Source organism: Neolamprologus multifasciatus, chromosome 1 (assembly GCF_963576455.1).
Source record: "Neolamprologus multifasciatus chromosome 1, fNeoMul1.2, whole genome shotgun sequence".
In the NCBI taxonomy this organism is placed as follows: Eukaryota; Metazoa; Chordata; class Actinopteri; order Cichliformes; family Cichlidae; genus Neolamprologus; species Neolamprologus multifasciatus.
In genome coordinates, this window is record NC_140439.1 from 16994033 (window position 1) to 17016725 (window position 22693).

At 43.2% G+C, this 22693-nt stretch overlaps 1 protein-coding gene across 7 annotated transcripts in view; it reads right to left on the reverse strand.

Annotated features, from left to right (window-relative positions):
• The window catches only part of cbfa2t3 (CBFA2/RUNX1 partner transcriptional co-repressor 3), a 57810-nt gene that overhangs the window by 19575 nt on the left and 15542 nt on the right, over window positions 1-22693 (reverse strand). For 6 of the 7 annotated variants that reach the window (XM_085167655.1, XM_085167568.1, XM_085167329.1 and 3 more), the window contains one exon: window positions 555-710. In XM_085167655.1, the coding sequence (XP_085023781.1) occupies window positions 555-710 (156 nt within the window). Of the gene's footprint in view, window positions 1-554; window positions 711-15166; window positions 20577-22693 lie in introns of those variants that run through there. The other variant, XM_085167737.1, reaches the window with a different exon arrangement.

The window sequence follows — 22693 nt, forward strand, 5'->3', positions numbered from 1 at the left end:
AGAGTCTGATCGGCATGTGGTAGGTCTTAACGAATGAATTTTTCTTATTCTTACTGGAATAGCCCTACTTTCGTTTTCATGGCAAATTTAGGGGAAGGAAGGAAGAGTTTTAAGTCCTAGCAAAGACACAATAAGGCCAAAGTCACAACAAATCATAGACATTGTGATTAAAATATGACATCTATATTAACAGCTAAACCACAAACTGATCCAGTTTGGTGTAAAGCAGCTTTTACCCCAATACCAACTACCTAATCTATGCTGTAAAGAAGCATTTACAATGCCTTGGACACCAGCACAGCCACATCCTGTTTACTATGAGATAAAGGTTTAGAGCGACTCCATTCAAAAGTCACCAAAGCAGCACACCAGTCAATGTTTTTCTTACACCCGTCTCACAGCGTGTAAGCGCTCAGTGGGTTATGAACAATTTATTCCAAAAAGTTTGGACGCTCATAGTAAATAAATCACGGACTAAAGATGTTAAAGTATAAAGTGGACGTGTTGTTTTTCCTACTTAAAAATAGGATGGAATAGATAGAAAGGATCCTTACTTGATTTACTAGTGGTAGGGGTGAACGAAGCATTGCGATTGGTTGATTGGCTGACAGCCGGGGGTGGAGGAGGCATGGTGGGTGGGGTGGACCTGGGCTGGGTTTTCACATCCGCAGGTGAATCTGGCATTGTTCCAACCTTCTGCACTCTGCTACCTACAATATGAAAGGAGAAGACAGACACAGTTTGTCAAGAACGAACTCCAGCTTTACAAAAACAAAAAAAGTGTATACCTAAAACTTCAAAGTGGAGACTGGTGGTTTAAAAGACAGCACTGACATCGTCACCTGGGAGCCATTAGATGTTTTCTTAAGCCAGAAGCCCCACATATACAGAACAAAAACAAATCAATGCAGCAAGTGGAAATGAATCCAAACTTCTTTTGTCTTTCCCGATGGAAGTTCATGGGCCTGGGAGACATAAAACACCTGCTCACTAGCTCAGCTGCTGCTGACTGAGAGCCCCCTTTCGCTTCCCTCTTGCTCTCTCTCCTTCACACATGCACAATCCATGTAGCTGTGAGATCCCAATCAGACCCCCTCCACTGTAACCTCCAACACCCACACACTTCCCCCCGCCTGTCCCTTCTCGTTCCCCAGTTCAGACAGCCGGCTTGATAGCCAGTGACAAGTGCAGCTGGATCTGCTGCTGTCCATCACTGTGGACTGGCTTTCAGCGGGGCTCTGTCCTGCTACCAGAGGCTTCACTGTCCTCTGCCAGACAGCCTGCCAGGACCAAACAAGGCAAGGCCAAGCTCTGTAGTGTGAAGGGAATGGATGGTACATCAACGGACATGAGAAGAAAACACAACACGTGGTTTATGTGACATGGCCACACGCATGTGCGTGGACAGATGCGCTACGTTGTACACTAGTGGCAAAGGGCCTCACGTAGTACAGAAAATCTTACACAAAAACACGGTCATGTGAAAAACTGCAAACACTAAGTCGATGTATCTATTTATCTAGCTATCTATAGAGCGTTGTCTTTCTGTCTGACTGTCAGTGCAGCTGCTGGATCCTTCTGCAATGTAAACTTGAGCTGAGGGTGTGATGACTTTTTCAGCTTAAGAAGATATTTTATAATGATGTGTGTGACTGGCAAAGTGCAATGAATGCGCACCATGTCATAAGAAACAATAAAATCACTATTAACACTCAGTTTATGCATACGGTTGAGTACTAAAACTCTATTACTCAAGTAAACCCATCTATTCATGAACAAAGCCTAAGACAGAGGCCCGTCTTCCCTACTCTAGCAAAGCAGCACACTGTAGACTTTATGTGGCATTAAATGCTTCCTACCCCATCCCTCACCTTCTCTCTTTTTCTTATTTTCATCTGTCTTGTCATCACTGGATTTAAAAAAAAAAAAAGTAATAATAATTCTGTCCTGTCTCACTAACACAGACCAAACAACCCAAATAACCCAAACAAGTGACCACAGTAGTTTTCATAGATCTTCATATAGTTGGCAGAACAGTATAAGCAAACCAACTTAGGGGCCAAGAGAAACTGTTCTTTTCCTCTCTTTCCTTAATTTTCTTGGCTCAGTTTATGTATTTTGTTTTCTACTGTTACCATCCAAAATACAATATCAGACCACATTTATGATCTGGTTAAATAATACCACTGGTTTAAAGTGTTCCTGCTGCCGATATCAGAGCTGATGTCACATTCATGTGCACATCATGGATGTTAACTGCATTTTAATGCAAGCACAGTAAGTGAGACTAACTTATTTGTGACAATAAGTATCTCTGAGAAGACAGCGACCAAAAGTTTGAATTCAGATATTTGCCAAATTTAAAGAGATTCATAAAACTGTCTAAAGTTATCATTAATATCTTTATACGATGTGACCAGGTTTCCATTACGTGATCTAATTTTGTGAATCGTTCTGTCATTTTCTAACTTCTTTAGTTGTCTAGCTAACAACTTGTGTGGTTTATCCCCAAATTCAAAATACAAAAATGAACGCTCTATTAATATTGCTAGTTAATATCTGGTTTAGTTTGTATTTTAATGCACAAATAGTGTTGTATTTATCTAAAGAGGGAGCCTTTGCATTGTTAGCGTCCAAATCATGGATTATTTTTTCTAATTTTAACTGTTCTAGTTTATTATTTTTATTCCGTGAAGCTTGATATGATATTATGGACCCCCTAATATAAGCTTTAAACGTTTCCTATAATATGTCCGGTGAGGTCTCGGCATTATCGTTTATATCGAAGAATAAAGAGGTCTGAGAACTTATATACTGTTGAAATTTTAAATCGCACAGTAGTTGTGGGTCGAATCTCCAATTCCTGTATGCTTTAGTGAGATTACGTGCGAAGGAGCAGGTGACAGAGCAAATTTAGAAGAGGAGACAAATAATTATTTGCCACAGACAGCATTTTTGCAAAGTCAATAAAGTGTCCCTTGACTCAATAACTCACAGTCAGCTTCTTTAAGGTAGTCTGGGGGCTTTTACCTTAGCAGATGGTTTTGAAATATCGGATTTTACCATCATTAAACATGACACAAAATAGCGTAACAGATTAAATCTGTTTAAACAGTGTGTTCACACATATCTGCTGCTTGTCTTGGCTGGTAAAATGCACTAGAGGCACAGAGGAGCCTGCACCATGTTACAGCAACATGCCGAGACAATATTTTTTCAAACAAAGGAAAAAATTACACATCACTTTGCCAGTTTCACAAGAATGGACAAATGATTAGGCGTATGATTCACTGTCTAAGTTTATGAACTTTCCCCTGCCGTAAAAACACACACATTTTGAATTTTTAAGAGAGTCTGGAAGTTTCTCCTTTGTCTCTCTGACATTGCGTGCTGCTTTTTCCTTGTTCGCCTATGTTTGAATCTTGTCTGTGTGCTTTGAGGATGTTGTTGATGTAAGAAAAGTGTGGCGAACGCCATTACAAATGACAAATACAAATACAAATTTTTGATTTATAAATTAATGTCATCCTGAGCCAAACATAACCAGTTAGCGATAATGTCTGGTAATGCATTTCTGCTAATCAAAAAGAGCTAATAAAAACTCTACCAGCATCGCTACTGAAGCATAATGTTTAACACTCACTGGGCTTTTTGTATCTTTACCCTGGTGTGTAGCTGGAGTATAGTAATCAGCTAATATATCAAATCACTACCACATAATGTGTTTTTCATTTCACTCCTGCGAAATGTTTTCCTACGCACACCTCCTGCCTCAGTCGGCCTCAGTCCTTGGTGTTAGCCTATTTCTGAGAGCTCCGTTCAACAGCTGGTGTCTGTATTTAAAGAGTGCCACACTGGAGTGTGCAGTGTGAGAGCCATTGACACACTGATCCTCAAGAACACGAGGGGCACTCTGCTGTTTGCCCGATGCCAGACGCTCTAAACATAAACGAGGCTGGTTTGTATAAATAGATGCTCCTCTATACAGCACTAAACACGTAAAAACACATTACATGCTGTTGAATTGGTGGCCTTATTCCTTTATAGAAGCAGCCATATGTTTCAGTAAACCTCGTCTTTGAGCAAATTTATTATGTCACTCTCTGTACAAGATCTTTTCTAGTGTGTACGGTTAGTTTTTGAGAGGAGAGGAGATGAGAGGCGAGGAGGAGAGGACGAGGATAAGGGGACCATTCAGCCTGTCTGCTCCCACCGTGGGATTATAGACAGCTGTTTAATCTGACCAGCTACAGAGACAGGGCGCACACGTACACACCATGCTCTGGATTTTACTTTTAATACATTAGGAAGTCTGCAAGGTCTGCATCCCCATCTGTGGCCATCTGTGCTCCAATTGTGCTTCGCGTTGAAGGACAAAATATTTATACCAAAAGAAGTATAAAAAGAGAGCTGGGTATGGCAGGTGAAGTGGACCTGTGGTTAAGATTCAGGTTTGGACCATGCTATTTCTCCCTCACTTGCACACATCTGAGTCTACTAAGAAGGCCACTTTAGGGACAAATACATCTTTTTTTTGGTCCAAAATATCTCTGAATATTGTGCTGAAAATTCGACGGCACGATACAACCGTTACCTTCCTCTCTGAGGCTGTTTGCCTCTGTTTCTCAGACTCTCTGAACAGCTGTATCTCTCTGTGTTTGACGTAATCAGGGCTAAAAGATTGCTCACCAAAGAAACAGTCCTCAGTCTGAGTTCTAAAAATGTTCTCTGTCTCCTGTTCTCTCCTTGTGCCATGATGAAATGAGATGAAAAACAATTCACTGCAAGGCACACAAAACCACAGATAACATACTGTATGCAGGCATATGCACAGTGCAGTGGTTTGTCTAAGTCATTTGAGGGTCTCATTATAGATTCAGAGACACATGTTTTCATTTTAGTTCCTTAAGACGAGCGCAGATAGACATATAACGACCACCGTGTAATGATAAGATATTAGAAGGTCATTCAGATGCTGGTTGTGCAGCGTGGTCTCATTTTACGCATGCATTTGCCCGCGTGTTGACTGTATGTGTATCTAGGCATTTGTTCTTCCACTGGAAATGCGGCTGAAACTTATTAGCTTTAGCTAACCACTGCAGAACAGTCCCCTTAAATCCCCCCTGTCTATTCAGTCTCTCATACTCCACAGAGACTCTTGTCAGTGACCACATAGCCCTAAAATTCTCTCTCTGTCTCTCGCTCCCTCCCTCCCACTGTAATTCCCCTAGTCTCCAGGAATGCTGTTGTTTTTAATTTCTCCCAGCTGCTCTGGCTGGCTGCCCAGCCGCCTGGCTTTCCACATCTGTTCTCTATCACGCCGCTGTGGAGTCCACACAAACAGAGCCTAAGCCCCTGGCCCCCAGACCCCCACCAGGCCTTAGAATCAAAACACTGGGGATTGCAGGCCTTGCTTTTTGGACCTGGGACTAAGGGCTACAGCACCTACAGTACAATCCATTATTATAGTACCAGCACAAATATCATTCAAATAAAAAGGAAGTGTGAACATCATTAGCACACAATTAATGTCATCTTCCCAAAACCTAGAGCAAGTCAATGTATTTGTTTCTGTCTGTGTGCCTGCTTCTCCATTTTGACATTTACCTTGTTATCTGGGTGCACCGCGCCACAGGTAAGATAGGAATGTGTGTGCGTGCATAAATATTTGTGAGTCTGCACCGAGGCTGCTGCTGCAGACAGATCCCAGACTCCGCTTCATCTTGAGCTGATTTAGAGTTCAGAGGCTTTAAAGCCCTCACTAATGACAGGGTGGGAGGCAGGCCGGTGCAGTGTGTGCGCACACAAACGCGCTTGTACATCTATCTTTATGAGGACTCACATTAAAGTAGTGTATTCCCTGTCCCCATCGCACTAACCCTAATCTAAACCAATTTCTAACCTTAAGTCTTAACTCTGAAGCTGCCTGTTGAAGGTAACTTCATAGCAATGTCCTCACTCCTACGGTTCAGATTACAGTTGCTCAAGAACACTCTCAAACACACACACACACACACTATAAACAGATGCACAGATGGTTTCACACGTGCTTACAAGTTTTCAAAATACGTATGCTCATGCTGTGGACACAAACATGGACATTTTGCCCTTTGTTACTTAAGAATCGCTGTGATATTACACATGTGCAGCATATGGCATAATAAACACGGTGACCAATAACAAACAGGGGAATAAGGAAGGGAGGATGGGGGAGGATGGGGGAGGACTGGTTGTCTTCAAGCACTGACAACAGCCGGGCTGTCTTTGATCAGATTACAACAAGCAGATCATTGACAATTTCAAGCTTTTCAAAGTCGAAAAGATCTCCATTTTCTTTTAAATGATCATACTGGGGAGGGAAGAGTAAGAATAACTACAGGACAAGCAGAAGGTGAGGACAGATCAAAGACAATTTATCCAGGACCAGAGGTGCTAAGGTTAGAAAAGCCGTATTTCTGCCTCTCAAAGCTGCAGGGATGCTGTCATACACTGCTTATATCTGTGAAAGCTGTTGATGTAATTGTATTGAAGTTCTAGCGACCATCTGTTCTCCTTTGGGAGGGCCTGGCTCCTCTCGTCGGCAGTGAAGTGGTTATGTGCAGCATATCACTGCTGCCGACGTGCTCGCAGAGAAAAAACTTCCTTTTCAGATTTTCCCAACGGCTGCTAATAAAATCCAGATGCTAGACTGTTTCTGCCTCACTCCCGCTTCCCTCACTCCTCCCTCTCTATCTTCTGTCCTTCTACATCTCCTCTTTTTGCCCCCCCCCACCCTCTCCCCCACCCTGAGCTATCCTGTCTTCCTACATTGCTAATCATTTTTTTGCTTTTCTTTTTTTTTTTTTTAAATCTACCTGTCCTCCCTTTGCCCTGTTCTTCATTCCCTCACCACCCGTCCATCCTCACCTCCTTCTTTTCTCCAGCCACTAACTCAGAGCCATTCCTAAATAAAGGAAAGTATTTGTGACATTTGGCCGAGGCAGGCTGTGCCAAGAACAACTCCCTGGCTAGCCAGACACATCTGGAGTGTGTTAGGACTGCACTGGGCACTGGTACTGACACTGGCTATCCCACCACACACACACACACACACACACACACACACACACACACACACACAGAGAGAGAGAAAATGGTCCCACATATAAGATCACCAAAAAACCATAAAAATTGCTCTCCTTACATGCCAGAAGCTGCAGGCACAAATTCTCAGTTGTACTTGTTATTGTATCGCTTACACTTCCTCAGAAGCAACAGGGAAATACACAGGTTTTTATGGATAATTATGCAAGTACATGACTACACGCATGCGTTCTGTGTAGGTATGTAAACAGCATCTGAGTGCACGCATGTGTTTTGTGCTTCTGCATGTGTGCAAATGTGTGTGGGTTTGCCTGTGTGCGTGCTTGTGTGGCTCCAGGGTCCCTGTGTGAGAGGAGCTGAACACCTGAACATCAATAACTGTCATGTGAGCCACCTGGGACCCCACAGCCAGCTTGCACCATGGGCACACAGCCATCACCAGCACAGCTGCCACAGAGAGGGGAGGGGATGGGGTTATAGGAAGAGAGAGAGAGAGAGAGAGAGAGAGAGAGAGAGAAGGACTGATGAGAGCAGAGATGTGGGGGAGGAAGTGGGAGACAAGACAGAGTCACAGATATGAGGAAGTGACTGTGCATGTACATCTAGGAATGGACCAGCAAAGCAGGCAGGCAGACAAACAAAAGCAGAAAAATTTACATGTAGCTTCTGCCGTGCATGAAAACTCTCATTTGTTTTTGCTCATCTACATCTTTTTTTCCCTCATCTTGTCAGCCATGCACCTAATTTTGCCAGCTGAGAGCTCAGCCCCAGGCAGCCAACATCATCGGATAAGACTTTCTGTTGTCTTCACTTTTTGATGAGCCCAAAAGTGACATAATTCATCCTCGCAACGAGTGCACTCGTGTAAAATCCAGTTTTGCTGAAGCAGGAAACATTTTTTGTGCAATGTATGGAGTCATGATTGGTATCACAGTAAAGTGGAAGCGTAAACACAACATCTACCTAGGCATCTGATTTTGTTTTAGGTAACAGGATTCAGTAGATAAATTCTATTGAGAAATCACGTTACCGCCTTATCGATCATCTTGAGCATCTAGTACCGATTTCCTTAATGGCCGAGCAATATCAGCTTCATATTTCACTTCAATGGGAATAAAGCCAAAAGACAAAACATATTTGAAAAGAGTATGTTCACGGTGAGCGCACTCCCCCTATCCAAACACCTGCAGCCTCACCCAGCACCAATTAGCTCATCAGGCTTTTAATTACTCTGTTAATTGCATACAGGCAGCGTGAAGGGCAGCCTGGGAATAGGGCAAGGGGGCCTCCTGAGGACCCAGCCTGACAAGCCTGACAAACAAAGAGGAAATTTTCTACCAACAGCAGCCACAACAGAACTACTCTGGAGCCTAGGAGGAGAAGTGAAACGGGAGAAAAATAGCTGCAAGTGCCTTATTCACAGCACTGTGATGTCACTTCCTGTTCGGATCAGAGGCTGAGACCGTGATCTGGGTGATGTGAAAGGCTGGGGCAAGCTGAGATGCAGAGAAAGAGAAGAATCTGAAGGAAGAAAGGAGCAGCACCTTGTACAAAGAGTTATGTGGACATCTGTGAGCAGCCACACCACATCTGGATTAGTTCATGATGGTCACAGGAGAGAGAGAGAGAGAGAGTGAAGGGCTGGGGTGGGTTGGTGCTGGAGGGGCGGGTGAGAGGAGCTAGCGTGGGAATGTCCCACTGTTAAGTTTCGGGCATGCAGGCTTAGTGTATTTGTGGGAGAGTTGGACTGGAGTCTCCACAGTGACCCGTCTGTCACAGAGCTCTGCAATAACAAAAACATCCTCTAAACTGTGCAAACTGGACACACACATTCACATGCAAATATGACTACAAGGCAGCTGATATGAAAACAGTCGGAGCGGCGGGGGAGGAATTCTGTATCTGTTTTCTCCTGCTGCTACAGTGGTTGGCATTTACTCTTCATCCATGTTTTACCGTATCAGAGAGGCCGCCTTCGTGCCTCTCCCTCACAGCAGATGTCCCCCCTTCCATTTCTTCCAGGAGCGGTGTTTGAGGAGGTGTATCCAGGAAACAGTGGCCAGCGCTCACTTCCTGTGTGACAGGTGTGCGATGGAGGCCTGACAGCTGCTGTCCTGCTCTCTCTTTCCCTCTCTGTATTCCTCTCTCCTGTATCTCCCTCTTTCCAGCCAGCTGCAGCAGAGAGCAGTTCTGTTTGTTCTTACGTCACTGCTGCTGCCTGCTGATTTATGGAGCACAAAAGACTTAGAATTGACCCTGGCAACATGCACACACCACAGCAAATGCAGCATCGCTGTGTATCCTTTGCCATAAACTCTTTGCGTGAGTGTGTGTTAACAGAGCGCGTGAACTACGGCTGCCTATTTTTCTCCCCGTGTCTCCCCTCTCTCTTATGTTTTGTGCACCGTTAAAAACCTGACACTGAGCTGTCACTTACAGCTAAGATAGGAAAACAAACAGCAGATTAGTCATTCTCCTGCTTGATGTCTTGTATTTCATTTCATTCTGTGTTAAATGTCTGCTCTGTCACTATGGAGCTGTCAGCGCTGACAAAACTGTCTGTAGCCTGAACTGCTCTCCAGCCTGCCAGCGCTCTCATAGCTCTTCATTTGCCCCGCGGGCACAGTAACAAAAGCTCCTGACATTAGCCAGGCACAGGGAGGGTGTTCTGTATTATCCTGGAGGACCCCATAGGTTTCACACACAGACACGTAAGAAACAAGAATGCAGCAGAGGAGGCGGGGGGAGGGGGGGGGGGAGACATCCATGTGACAGGTTAGAGGGAAGCTTTGACAGTTTCTCCATTTAGCCTACAGCCAGCTCATGCTGGAAGCTGCAGAAATAAATACCAGCAAGTCCTCTGGGACGCAGGCCGACTACAGGACGCCGCCACAAAAACAGAGCGAGTGGCTAAAGGAGGAGAGCGCCCGCTGTGCCAATAACATGGTGATTATGTGAGCTAATTGGGAAATTAAGATGACCTGATGCCGCGCGATGGTCAAGGTGGAGGGAAAACTGCCACTGTAAGGGAACTGTGTAAATTTATGTAAATTTACACAAAACATCTGCATTCTTACACTGGTATAATCTTCCTAGGGAGAGATGACAGGAAAAAAAATCTATATAGTTTATATTAGTGCATGCTTACTAAGTTACAGTTTTTTAGGAAAAAATAAAGCCTAATCCAGGGAAGATAATCTCAGTCTTGTACTTGTCACAAAATTATCCACTCGTATGTCTCCTTATGCTTTGTTCTTCTCTGTTATTACAAGTGCAACTCGTTCATATTACGTAAAAAGAGAGACGCTGTGGAATCAATCATAGTTTCAGGGGAGAAAGTGATATGAGTGAAAACATTACCAGGTGATTATCAGTTCATTTATTGCATAACATTATTTATTATGAGATGAAATTCTGCCACAGACTCAAAAATAATCTTTAAACCTTTTAAAAGATGTTTTCACCAGGTCCAGCTCACCATATCAGAAACTTTGTGGTCCTACAAAGCGTCTTTATGTTTTCTCATATCACATTTATTTCTTTACCTGAAGGTCTCTGGAGGAACTTGTAGATTTCTCCACAAAGACATAACATAGTTTTCAGAAATCTTACAGATGGGCTAATTTCTGTTGGAAGCAATAATTGAAATATCAAACACAACCTCTACACCCTGCAGACGTGACTGCGTCGCTCCTCAAAGTCACCACTACTCTTTGACATATCAAGGAAATCTCTAACCTTCCTCTCTCTACACTTCAAATATATCTGTTTTCTGAAAGGTTGAAATATCAATTTCCAAGTGAAATTAGAACTTTACACGGGCAACACTTTTATCTGAAGGGGCACAGTTTCTCTATTCCTGTGTGTGCGTGTGTGGAGAGACAGACATGCACAGGAAGGAAGGCTGAAGTCAAGATTAAGGTCTGTACAACTAGCTGGTAACACACTCAGTGGCTCAGCCTCCTATTTGAAGAGGGACGGAACCATCTGTGTGGCACAGGATCTGTTTCCAGGAGATAACGACATTTTTAATTTCACAAATACTGTAAGGGGAGAGAGAGAGCGCAAATGTGAGAGACATGCCTTCCTTCCCAATCTCTGTCTGCACGGTCGCCCCGTTGCAGCACTTCCCCAGACGTCCAGAGAGGACGTGTTTTCGAGTGGAGGCCTTAATAACTTCAGTCTGTGTTCCTTTGCGCTTGTTTATCCCACGCCTGTGATAAAGGGCTCGATGTGGGGCAGAAGGAAAGGGAGGGATTCATTATATCATGTAGCGGTGGCGATTTGCACTTCCCATTTTCTCTGCCGGCCTGTTCGCTTGGCGTGATTAAAACACAGCTCGGTGCTACTGTAGATTAGCCCAGCTGTATCCTGTGTCAGAGTCTGATCTGAGCACATTTCCTACAGTGAAGTAGAAAGGGTGGGAGGTGACAAGATGTAGCAGTGGGAATGGGACGAGGAAAAGAAAGGGGTCAAAAGAAGGTCAGAGGTGAGTGACCAGGCGAGGAAGTAAAAAAAGGTGAGGAGGGATAGCGGGAGGTGAAATAGGCACAAGATAAGGAAGGGAGGAGGAGGAAGGTTGTTCTTCTTGGCTGTAGCTGTCAGCATTCCAGCTACATACTGTGGTGACACTGGTTTGAACCTGCATTCACAACCGTGTGTTTATGTGAGCTACAAATGCGCCTCATTTGAAAAATGCATAATTGAGGGTGCAATTTGTGGATGCTTTATATGTTGATGAATTTTTGAAGAGTCAATTCAACAAATAATTTTCAGAAATGCTTAGCTATAAAGGGTGAGTTTTCAACCGTGAATGTTCCAGATAAAGTAATTCAAGCATCTCACCTGCTGTGAGAAAGCCGGAGAAAAGACACCTGATAATTCCAGTGAAAACAGTGTTATTACTAGATATGCCTGTGTGTGTGCTGTGGCGCTTAAGAATATGAGTGGATATGCGCACATTTGGGAGAAAGCAAAAGGAAAAGAGAGAAAGAGTGATATTTCAAACACACAATTGGGGTTTTACTTGGCCTCCACCCACCGCTCTGCTCCCACGCTGTGGCGTCAGCAGGCCAGCCATCCAGCGAGTGTGTTTCTCATTCCATCAGATGTTGGGAAGCTGCTCGCTTCTTGACTCTAGTCTCTGACATTCTCCATCTCCCCAGAGAGGCTGGGCAGCCTTGTCACAGTAATGTCAAACACATGTGGAGCAGACCAGAGAACGGCCGACCAAAAACACACATACACACACACACAAAAGACGGAGGACTGAGCAGCAGGCATCCAGAACCACGCTGGTTTACCCCAGTGTGCGTCAGGATAAACAGCACCGAAACTATAGAGATGCTGCACCTCATCATTTGCTCTCATAAATGTACACAAAAAGCACAAATTTGCATATCACTCTCACTGATCTCACTTCAACTAATAAGTAATAAGCACACTGTTCCTCTGCTGTGAGCAACAGTTCTGCAAAGAACTGCCAGAGAGCAAAAGTCAACTAAGCTGGATGTTTCTCTACATCACAGATGTACAGTATAACTCCCCTGTTAGTCTGAACACACGCAAATATACACTGAGGGCTGCAACAACTGGAACCAACAACTAGTGACTGGCTTCTGTACAATTTGCAGTTTTAGGGTTACTGAAACCATAAGTGCTGTTTTTTTCTCTTTATCTATTAAGGCATAATCTTCTCAAATTAAAGGCAAGGCCATGTGACTTCCTACAGTCAGCTAATCAGAGCAACTGGTGAGAGACAACTAGTATGACAGGGAAGAAGACAATCAGGGGAGTGTACATATGTCAAACAACACAAATATGAACTACTTCAACTTATATTCACCATAAACTTTGCTGCTATAGTGTTTGATTAAGAATTGTGTGTTATTCACATAAGGTTTGCTTCTTAATTAATTAGATATAGTACACACAGCTCCTCCGTTTAATGAGGAAATCACTCACACATAAACCCATCAAAACATCTTCAAAACTGGGATTGCGTTTTTTTTTCTTTTTGTACCACTGACTAAACTTTGCAGAAAAGAGAAGAAGAAATGAAAGATTATCTTCTCAAACCGCCTCGTCTTGTTTATTTCTTCTTCTCTTTGCTGAATAGCGATTTTCCTTTTCAACACACTGTGTTTGAAATTTCCCAGCTACAGCATGAAGAAGAGGGTTTCTATAAATGTTTGTTGACTAGAGAAAGATATGTAAACACACGCAAACACAGGTTTTATATCTTTGGCCTGTGTCAGCCGCTTGACTTGTCTTGTTTGTGATGGCCCAGGTGTCTGTGTTGTGCTGACCACCTGACCGGCTCGCTGTGTGCTTGCAGCTCCCGCCCACCCAGGGCCATCTGCTCCACTCATTAATTAGGAGGCAGCCAGTTTCACCTGCACTGCCTGCATTTAGATCCCAATAATTAACGTGCAGACACACACAAACACACACAGACACATACTCAACAAGCCCACACGCCCATATAACAAACACATAAGCTGAGGCATCAAGTCAAAGTATAAGCGAGAGCCTTTTCTCTGTTAGACACTGAAGGCTTCTATCATCTCCATTTCTGCTGTTGAATGCCTGATATGTAACTCACTGATAAACTAATGAGGTATAACAAACAAAAGAGAAAGCCATCTTGAAGTGAATGGAAGTGAAGTACACTGGCCTGTGGTTTCGCTTGATGCCTTTTCTTCTGAGGAAAAGTGGTCCTATTACTCAAAACCTGTGGTTGTTTCCCTCTGTATATATAAAACAGCAGACATCCTATCCGTGCACCTGTAGTAGATGGGAACTGAACAAACACTCTGCAGGCTCGGGTCATAATGAATGGCCAGCCTTTTAAGAGAGCTACTTAATGATGAAGTGGGGACATCTGCCCTAGCAGGCAGCAGGCCCTCCTGGTCTGAGCGATTGGGCGGCCGGCACTGGGAAGGAGAGAGGACGAGATGCTCACTTGGTGGTGATGGAAGTATAATGTGCGGTGAGGCAGGGTGTCTGCACTGCGGTTTCACCTCTGCAACCTCCCATCTATTGTTCAAGACTATTATCAACTGTTCAATTATTCAGATGATATTTACCAGGGCCAATTACACGGGGCCACATCCTGCAGAGAAAATGGCCGGAGTGTTTTACTGTTGCACTTGCATGCGGAAGAGTGCGCTGCTGAGGCTGTTCAAGTGGGGCTCAGAAACCTTTGGCTGGACTTGTTTTCTTCGCTGGGAGTGTCTCCACACTCACAAGAGTTATTATGAGCCGTCCAGTTCTTTATAACCCACTTCTCTAGTGCCTCCACAGGATGGTATCACCGCAGTGACACGTAAAAGGTTATCCCTCAAAGCTGTTCAAATCTTAACATAAACAAACACTGGTCACACCATACCTTGCACTACACTGTTTTGGGGCACCGAGCAGTTCAGTTAAGGGTAAATGCCTAAATGTATCCCTTCACACCCATTGCCTTCATCCAGACCAAAATCACAGAGACCAAAGATTTTGTGTCACCACTTTGTCTCAGCATCACTTTGATGTGTAGCACAGACTCATGTGGCGAACAACTCATGACCTCCCCTTGCTCTGTCTTTCAGTGTCTCTGCCTTTTTATGTCTAATCTCAGCTCTAAAAAATTAAAAGTACAGGAAAAGAGGAAAGTTCATATAGCACTACTGATATTAATAGCAACAATAATATTAATAGAGTCACTTTTTCCTGCCCCTGTAACTGTCTCTTGTTACCAGTGTTATTCAATTCAATTATATTTACAAGGCAACATCCTACAGTGACCCAGCAGTAACAATCTAAAGACATCATAACACGCAAAGCGACAAAAAAAAAGGCAAAAGCAAAAGTTATCCAGTATCCTGATCTTCACCTTCACGGAGCAATAAAACATTGAATGCTAACCATAATGTGAAAGTTTACACTTGAAATATTTTAGTATTTTAAGCTTTTCCATTTAAAACATCGAAAGAGCAATTAAAAATAATGCATGCCAATAAAAATAATGATAGACATATTTTTTTAAGGGGTTTTGCCGTAGTTTCACTCAAAACTGACTTTTGCAGGTTGTACTTACTTTATGAAGGTCGAGGTCAAGCTGAGGTAACAGTAGCGGAGATAATCCACACCAAATAGTTTCTAAAACCGATTTTTATATGTCATCTCAATCCTCATCATTTGAAAATAATAATAATAATAAAGCTTTGTCGCGGTCTTATTCCTTATTTTTCTGTCTTTGAAATATTGAGAGGAAAGAGCGAGAGTCTAGCAGGAAAAAACAGACGGTTTAACTTTCCTTTGGGTGTTCAGTAGGGGGTCTTGACTTTCCAGGTTTAATAAATTATGAGGTATTTCACTTCTCAGTTATATCGAAAAACGTATAAATAAAATCAAAGCCAGAGCTCTTGGATCTTTAAGCAGATTGATGTCTTTGGTTTTTGCAGTCTGAGTTGTTGTTTTTGTTTTTTTCTTTTAAAGCAAAAATCAGAACTTGTCCCAGGCATGTAAATCCGCACTCTTGCTCATTTTAACCATCCCAGATCGAAGAAGGAAAAACACAGCCGAGTTTCACCTGCAAAAAACCCCAAATATATCTATCTATCTATCTATTTTTTTTAAAGCAAACAAAACTATTAACCTGTCGCTACTGCAGAAATCATCGCATCCCGCAGGCAAAAAAATGAAATTATAAAGATGCGGATCCTCTGTTCGGCAGGGTGCGTCTATTATTCCTCCTGTTACAACTTTAAAACCCTCCTTTTTTAACTTCACAGTTAAGCCACAGTCCGTGGTGTCAGGAGCGAGTCCTTGTACATCCGACGAAACGAAGTGACCTTCTTCTCTTTCTGTCTCTTTTAAAAATATTTAAGCACACAGTCACCCTACAGCCCGTGGACAGGCTGCTCCACCACCACGCTTCTCAGTACGGCACTTCTCCTCCGACGCGCTGTCTTTCAGTGTTGTGGTCTTTAAAGAAAAAAACAGAGGAACGCAAAAAAAAAAAAAAAAAAAAAAGCTTCACTTCCAAAAAAGAAAATCACATTCGGCTGAGCAGATCTGACGGTTTATTTTCCTGTGGATTCACAATTTGGGATTTGCAGACTTGTTTTGTCTTCTTCACTGATGAGTGGAGCTGGCGGGGCCACTGTGCGCAGTAACCGCGGCTCTCTCCTCCTCCTCCTCTCTCTCTCTGTCCTCGCTGTAGCCTTCTGTCTGCGTTTAAACACCATCTGGAGCTCCTAACCTCTCTCTCTCCCTCCCTCTCTCTCTCTCTCCCTCTCTCTCTCTCTCGGGTACCATCATAGGCGAGAGCTGGCAGCTATTGTGCAGGAATCCTTTCTAAATTGAAAAAGATCCAAAATTGCACATTGTAAACCCTGCATTTGTCCAAAGTTATTAAAATTATGCGATTTAACCAGTAAAACCTTTCTAAAAAAAACACACACATCTGCAGTTCTCCAATAAAATGCAGGCAAAAATTAATAATAATAAGCTGGATGAAGATGTATCGTAATGACATTATATGGCTGTATGGCTTGTAATATATAGCCTATCCTTTCCTACCTATATATTTTTTAGAAGTTTTTTTTAGAAGCTAAACAGCTCGAATCCAAAAGCACTGAGACTGAGTGAAATACAACTCTTTTACCGTCCCGCTGTCTGCCCGTGGGGGCCGCTGTTTCCTCATATCAGGACGACGGGGACGACAAGGAAAGCAGACTATATTTACTTTAACACTTGGGGGGAAAAACCACAAGCTTTCTGAGAGCTGAATGAATGCAAAAGAATGCGTCTGTCGGCATGTGACCATACGCCAATAAACGCAACGCGTCTCGTAAAAGTGACAGTTTCCCTTTATGTTCAAGTGTTGTCCTTAATAGTCAAGTCAGTGGACTGTTGTAAAGAAGGATAGCAGGACGATTCGTCTTGTAAAAGAGCTCTATAAATGTGCCCCATATCGTCCCACCCATATACTTGTTTCAACTGCGATCACACGTGGCAACATTAGCATTCCCACTTTGCAATGGATTCACGATTGATGACTGCTTCAACCTTTAATCCTTCTCATTTGATGTAACATCTGTCCGAGGATGATCAATGACAATTAAAAAAATAACAATTCTTTTAAATGGACTAATCTGTCTTTAAAAAAAAAAAAAAAAATTAATCAATTCATTAGCACGTCAATAAAATTTCAGCAGTTTAAACGGTGAAAAATGTCCATCGGAAGTTTTCAGAAGCAAGAAGATGTTCTGCTCTCCGGATCAGCAATCCCAAACTTTTTCATTTATTTATTTAGAAAACGCAGTTTTGTTTTTAGGTTTCTTTTAAATCTGAAAACAATAATATTAAGTACCCATAAATATATAAAGTAATATGAATGCATTGTCCTAAATAGATAAGCAAATACACTGGATAGGCAGACAGAGATACACAAAGAGCGACAGCGAAAAAGGCAGGTACTGTACATCTGCCTCCTCTATAGTGAGAATCCTCCACCTGTCCACACTGGTCTGTTAGTCCCTTTGCCCCACCCACCTGCCCTCTCTCCCTCCAACAGACACACATAGCCATGGAAGGGGACAGAAGACAAAGCTGACACCCTTCTGACCCCTTCTGCGTCGACAGAACAAACAGAACCAGCTTGTAAAGTACACACAGACAGCTGCTGTGCCCTGACTCCAGTCTCACCAGCCTTCGCAAGCACTGAACGCAAATGCTGCCGTCGTATGGAGACTTCTGAAAAAGCCCTCCACTACTGATTAAATAATGTGAGCAAGTGCGCAGGGGGGGAAGCCCCGTTCCTCTCTGACTGGAACAGTTCCCTGCACGGCTGATGAGAGGCAATAACTTCAGGTAACGTCAGCACCAGGTGCCAATGTTCTTTTTTTTCTTCAAGCCACAATATCTGATCAGCTGTTGCTGCAAATGTGATCAAACAAACAAAAGCAGGAGAAATACACCGCAACATTACACACATAAACTGATGCACGGGACATTACAAGGGTGAATCTCTCACAGACTGGGTAGCTAGAGCGAAACTTCAGAGTTTTGGCCCTAAAGCAGCTCTGTATACATGCATGTTGCAGTGTGTGTGTGCACCATTGGTGACTTATTTGCTCTCTGTGCAGAATACTGAGAGATATGTGTGTCTCTGTGTGGCCCTGAGTGACAGAAAGGTAGGCGATGGGGGTTGCATCCAAAGAAAGGATTCCTGTCAAGGTGACAGCTCAGAGATTGACAGGATGCTATTCTCTTCGGGAACAGCGTCAGTCAACCTGTCAGCCTCCCTGTACGACAGCCTCTCACTCCTCTTAATTTGGCCTTTTGTTGAGCGGTCACCGGGTTAGCTCTGACACTCCATGTGGCCAGCCCGATAAACTGCACAATGAAACACACTCACGCAAGGTGGGAACTCGCCTCGATGAACTCTCTGTGGCATAATACTGTGACTGGAAGTCCCTTTGATGGCATTAATGACAAAAACAGCTTTGTCTTCCCTGCCTTTTCACTCTCTATCTCCCTGTCACACCACAAACACCCCCACCCTCCACCTCCTTCCAACCATTGCTCTGGATTCTATTATGTTGGCAGCATCTTCTGGGTAGTTGAGCACAAACTGAGACAGAAGAACTCAGTTCGGTCATTGTGCTGCTTTGGAAATGACTATTTCTGTTTGTGTGTGTCAGACTAAAAGCAAGAAAGAAAGAGAGAAGTTTTGCAGCATTTCCTCCTCTTGCACATTGTAAATCCTTTCCTATAGTGGCAGTCACAGGCTAGTGTGTTGAAAGGAGATAAGGCCCTGAGCCGGCTGAAAGGAACGCTAGACCCATTGTGTCCCTGCGCTCTTCTCCCTTCTGCTATCCTTTCCTCTGTCGTGCGCGTTCAACAGACCACACGTTCGTGGAGCTACCATTAATGTCACCAGTGTAGGCTCCAGGCAGACATGAAGGAGGAAAGAGCACATTTTGATCAAAAGAAGAGGGTGGGGGGGGGTGGGGGGGGAGTTAACTGCACTGAGTTATGCTGTTTGATAGAAACGATTAGAATCATACCGAGCCTCCTCTCCTCTGAGTCACATGCATCGTTTGTGAATATGACTCGTGTACTTTAAACTCTATTTTCTTTGATAAAGCACTTAACAGGATGTTTATCTCTCACTTTGTATTCCAGCATCTTAAATGTGTGCAGGTCCTCCAGCTGCTCCGTCATATTATGAAAGAGAGAGTTTTCCTGTAATATGGCGTGGTGTAACGGATCATTGACCCACCCACTCAAGCACACACGGCAGAATGCTGCTTTTACAAATTGCACCCATAGACCCCCTGACATTTTGTTTGCAATCAAGCAGGAAAGTATCGCCTGTTTGAATCATCCAGACATGATGGGAATCGTAAATTCAATCCATGCTCTTGGACCAAGTACTTCATTTCCAGTATTGTCATCTTCAACTAATAAGAGTACTATCTATTACTGCATTACTGTAGATGCTCCAGCATATGCAATAAAGCTGATTAATTACCCACTATGTGCTTTGGTTAAATTCTGTATTTCAGATGGTTAAATTTGGCACGAGTATCGCAGGGATGTGTTTCATTCATAGTGTTACAACCAAATATGGCTTCAGAGGACTTACACGCTGGCATGAAGTTTTCTTTAACCAGAGTGCTAGGCTATGTGTACACGTGGTCTTATCTGACCAAGAGAAGTGCAAACTTACAAAAGAGGAAGTGACATCTGATCAAATCAAGTGTTGACTCAAGAGCAGGATATGCAGCCTGAGCGAGGCGAGGGGGGACGGACAACGGCCAGTAAAATGTCCGCAGGCAGGTGAACGCGTCCCATACGTTCACATGAAAAAGTCAGCACTAAGTATGTCTGTGTTTCCCAAGAGACAATATGTGTGTGTGTGTGTTTGTGTGGAAGCAGACAGTTGGTGGTGCTGGCACTGGAGATAGTGAGTAGAGGGGGATGAGGCGCTGTATCAAGTTGTGAACATCTGTTCCTCATAGAAACCACAAAGCTGGTACTGAGGAAATAAAGAGGATAACTGCTCTACTGCTCTCTCTCTCTTTCACACACACACACAAACACACACTCATCTCACTTTTTTCCACTCCTTGTTTACTCAGTACTTTTACCTCTTCTTGCATCACTATCAGCATCCATGTTTTTCCAACATTTTTGATCATCCATTCCACATTTATTTGCTCATATCTCTGCTGGAAATCCAGTGATGTAATCATTAAGCAATGGATAATTGCACACAGCCGATGGTATATTTTTATGTAGATGAAGTTTCAAAATACTATTACAAAATATGTCCCGTTGTTCTAGATGCGATAACAATTAGGTAAGCTGGACTTCTAAGAAAGAGTGACATGGCAAAACCGCAAGACCAAGCATTTACAAAGAAGGAGGACAAAAGATAAACTGATCCACAGACTTAGGGTAAACAAAAAACTAAACAAACTAAACAAAAGCACATATGGTTGATTTTCCAATCCTAAAGTCAAAACTGTAAATGGATTGTCAAAAGCAAACTAGGTATTGACTAAAGCTTAATTAAGCTTTAGTCAATACCTAGTTTGCTTTTGACAATCAATAAGATTATTATTAATGCCTCTAGTCACCCGTAGCCTCGTGCAGTCCTCAGAGATTTTGGTCCAGATTGTCATAACACGGTTGCTGCAGATTTATCAGCTTGACATACACGATGAGTCTCCTGCTCCACTACACCCTAACAGTGCTCTGTTGGACTGAGATCTGGTGACTGTGGAGGCCAGTTGAGTACAGTGAACTCATGTTCAAGAAACCAGTTTGAGATGATTTGAGTTTTGTAACCCAGTGGATTATCCCGCTGGAAGCAGCCATCAAAAGATGGGTACACTGTGGTCATAAAAGGTTAGACATGGCCAGCAGCGGTATTCATTTAAGCTGTGAAGCTGAGTTTAATAGTGGTGATTTGATATTAAGGGGGTCAGTGTAAACTATAGCATCAGTTTCCCATTCTCAGATGACAGGTTTTGATCACTGTGGCGTTCTGCGTCTGCTTCATCCGGTCTGCTTCAAGATTTGAATCAAGGTATGCAGAGATGCTCTGCATGCCTTTGCTGTAACGAGTAGTTATTTGAACTACTGTTGTCTTTCTCTGGGCTCAAAACCGAGGTTAAATCCCAGGAGAACAAGAATTTGTGAAATCCTCAGACCAGCCCATCTGGCAGAAACAACAATTCCCTGTTCCAAGTCATTTAAATCATTTTTCTTTCCCTATTATGATGCTCGGTTTGAACTTCAGCAGGTTATCTAGACCATTTCCACAAACCTAGATGCACCGAGTTTCTACCATATGATTGACTGATTATATTTACACTTTACAGAGAAGCAGAACAGGTGTAACTAATGAAATAGCCGGTGGGTGTACACATAGTATTTATTACCGTGCAAAAAGTTTTATAAACATCAGCTGCAACTTAACAAACACGTGGCAGCTCACACATGATTTATAATAGTTATTAGTAAATTCTATTAATGAGTATTTCAGCGTTGACAGTGACAGTAAAACGTTTTAATTAACTATTTAAAATGACTATTATGAAGCGTAATCAAAAAGCTTTATTTAGAGTCTATGTTAGATGACTAATTGTGCAAACAGGTCTTTGGCAAGCCGGATAACAAAGAAAGCATCAAAGTTATGTGCTTATGTACTTATACGAAACTTATTACTGGTGAGATGCCTGTTTTTGTCAAAGAAAATTGTAAAGAATAGCCTCTTCATAGCTATAGTGGATTAGAGTTGGCACAAAATTACAAAGTCTATGATACAGCAGACATGAGCCAAGGCTTTGTTAGGGATTCTCTGCACCTTTTCCATCAAAGACCCTTGATTTAGTCCTTGCTGCTTTTCTTCTTCCTCTCTCCATCTCTCTCACTGCCTTACTGGCTCTATCTGGGCCTGCTGCGAGGTTGTGCGAGCGCTGGGTGGCAGTTCCTTATTGTACAGTGTCTATATGAGTGTGCGTCTGTGTGTATGTGTGAGTCTGTATGCTGTGTGCGACTGATAAGACCCAGGGAGAAGAGCCAGCATGCCGACATATTCTTGCCACCGCGGTTATCGCCTGTCGCAGCTGTGCCTGAGCTCTGCGACATCTGCTCCCTCACAGGAAGCCTATGCTGTGGCTCACAACACCTCTCCCTCAGACACACACACACACACACACGCACACACACCTACACACACACACACACACACACACACACATATGTACATGCATGAACACATACTTTACTCCCGCTTCTCCATACAGTGAGAACATATTACCGGACTGTACCCCCCCACCACACACACACGCACACACAGTTACATCAGGTAAACTACATGAGACAAAGAGCTGTGTTTATAGTTCTCAATGGCACATTTTGTTTTGCTCAGTCTATACATGTGTGCATGTGTGTGTGTGATGAATGGGCTGGAGCACCAACGCTGGAGTTCTACTGGGTTTTTATCACTGAATTACAGGGGGGGATGCTTATGACTAAGCCTAATTATAGAGGCCTTATCGCTGCAACGTTCACAAAGCTCATTACTGCCAAGAGACGGTAT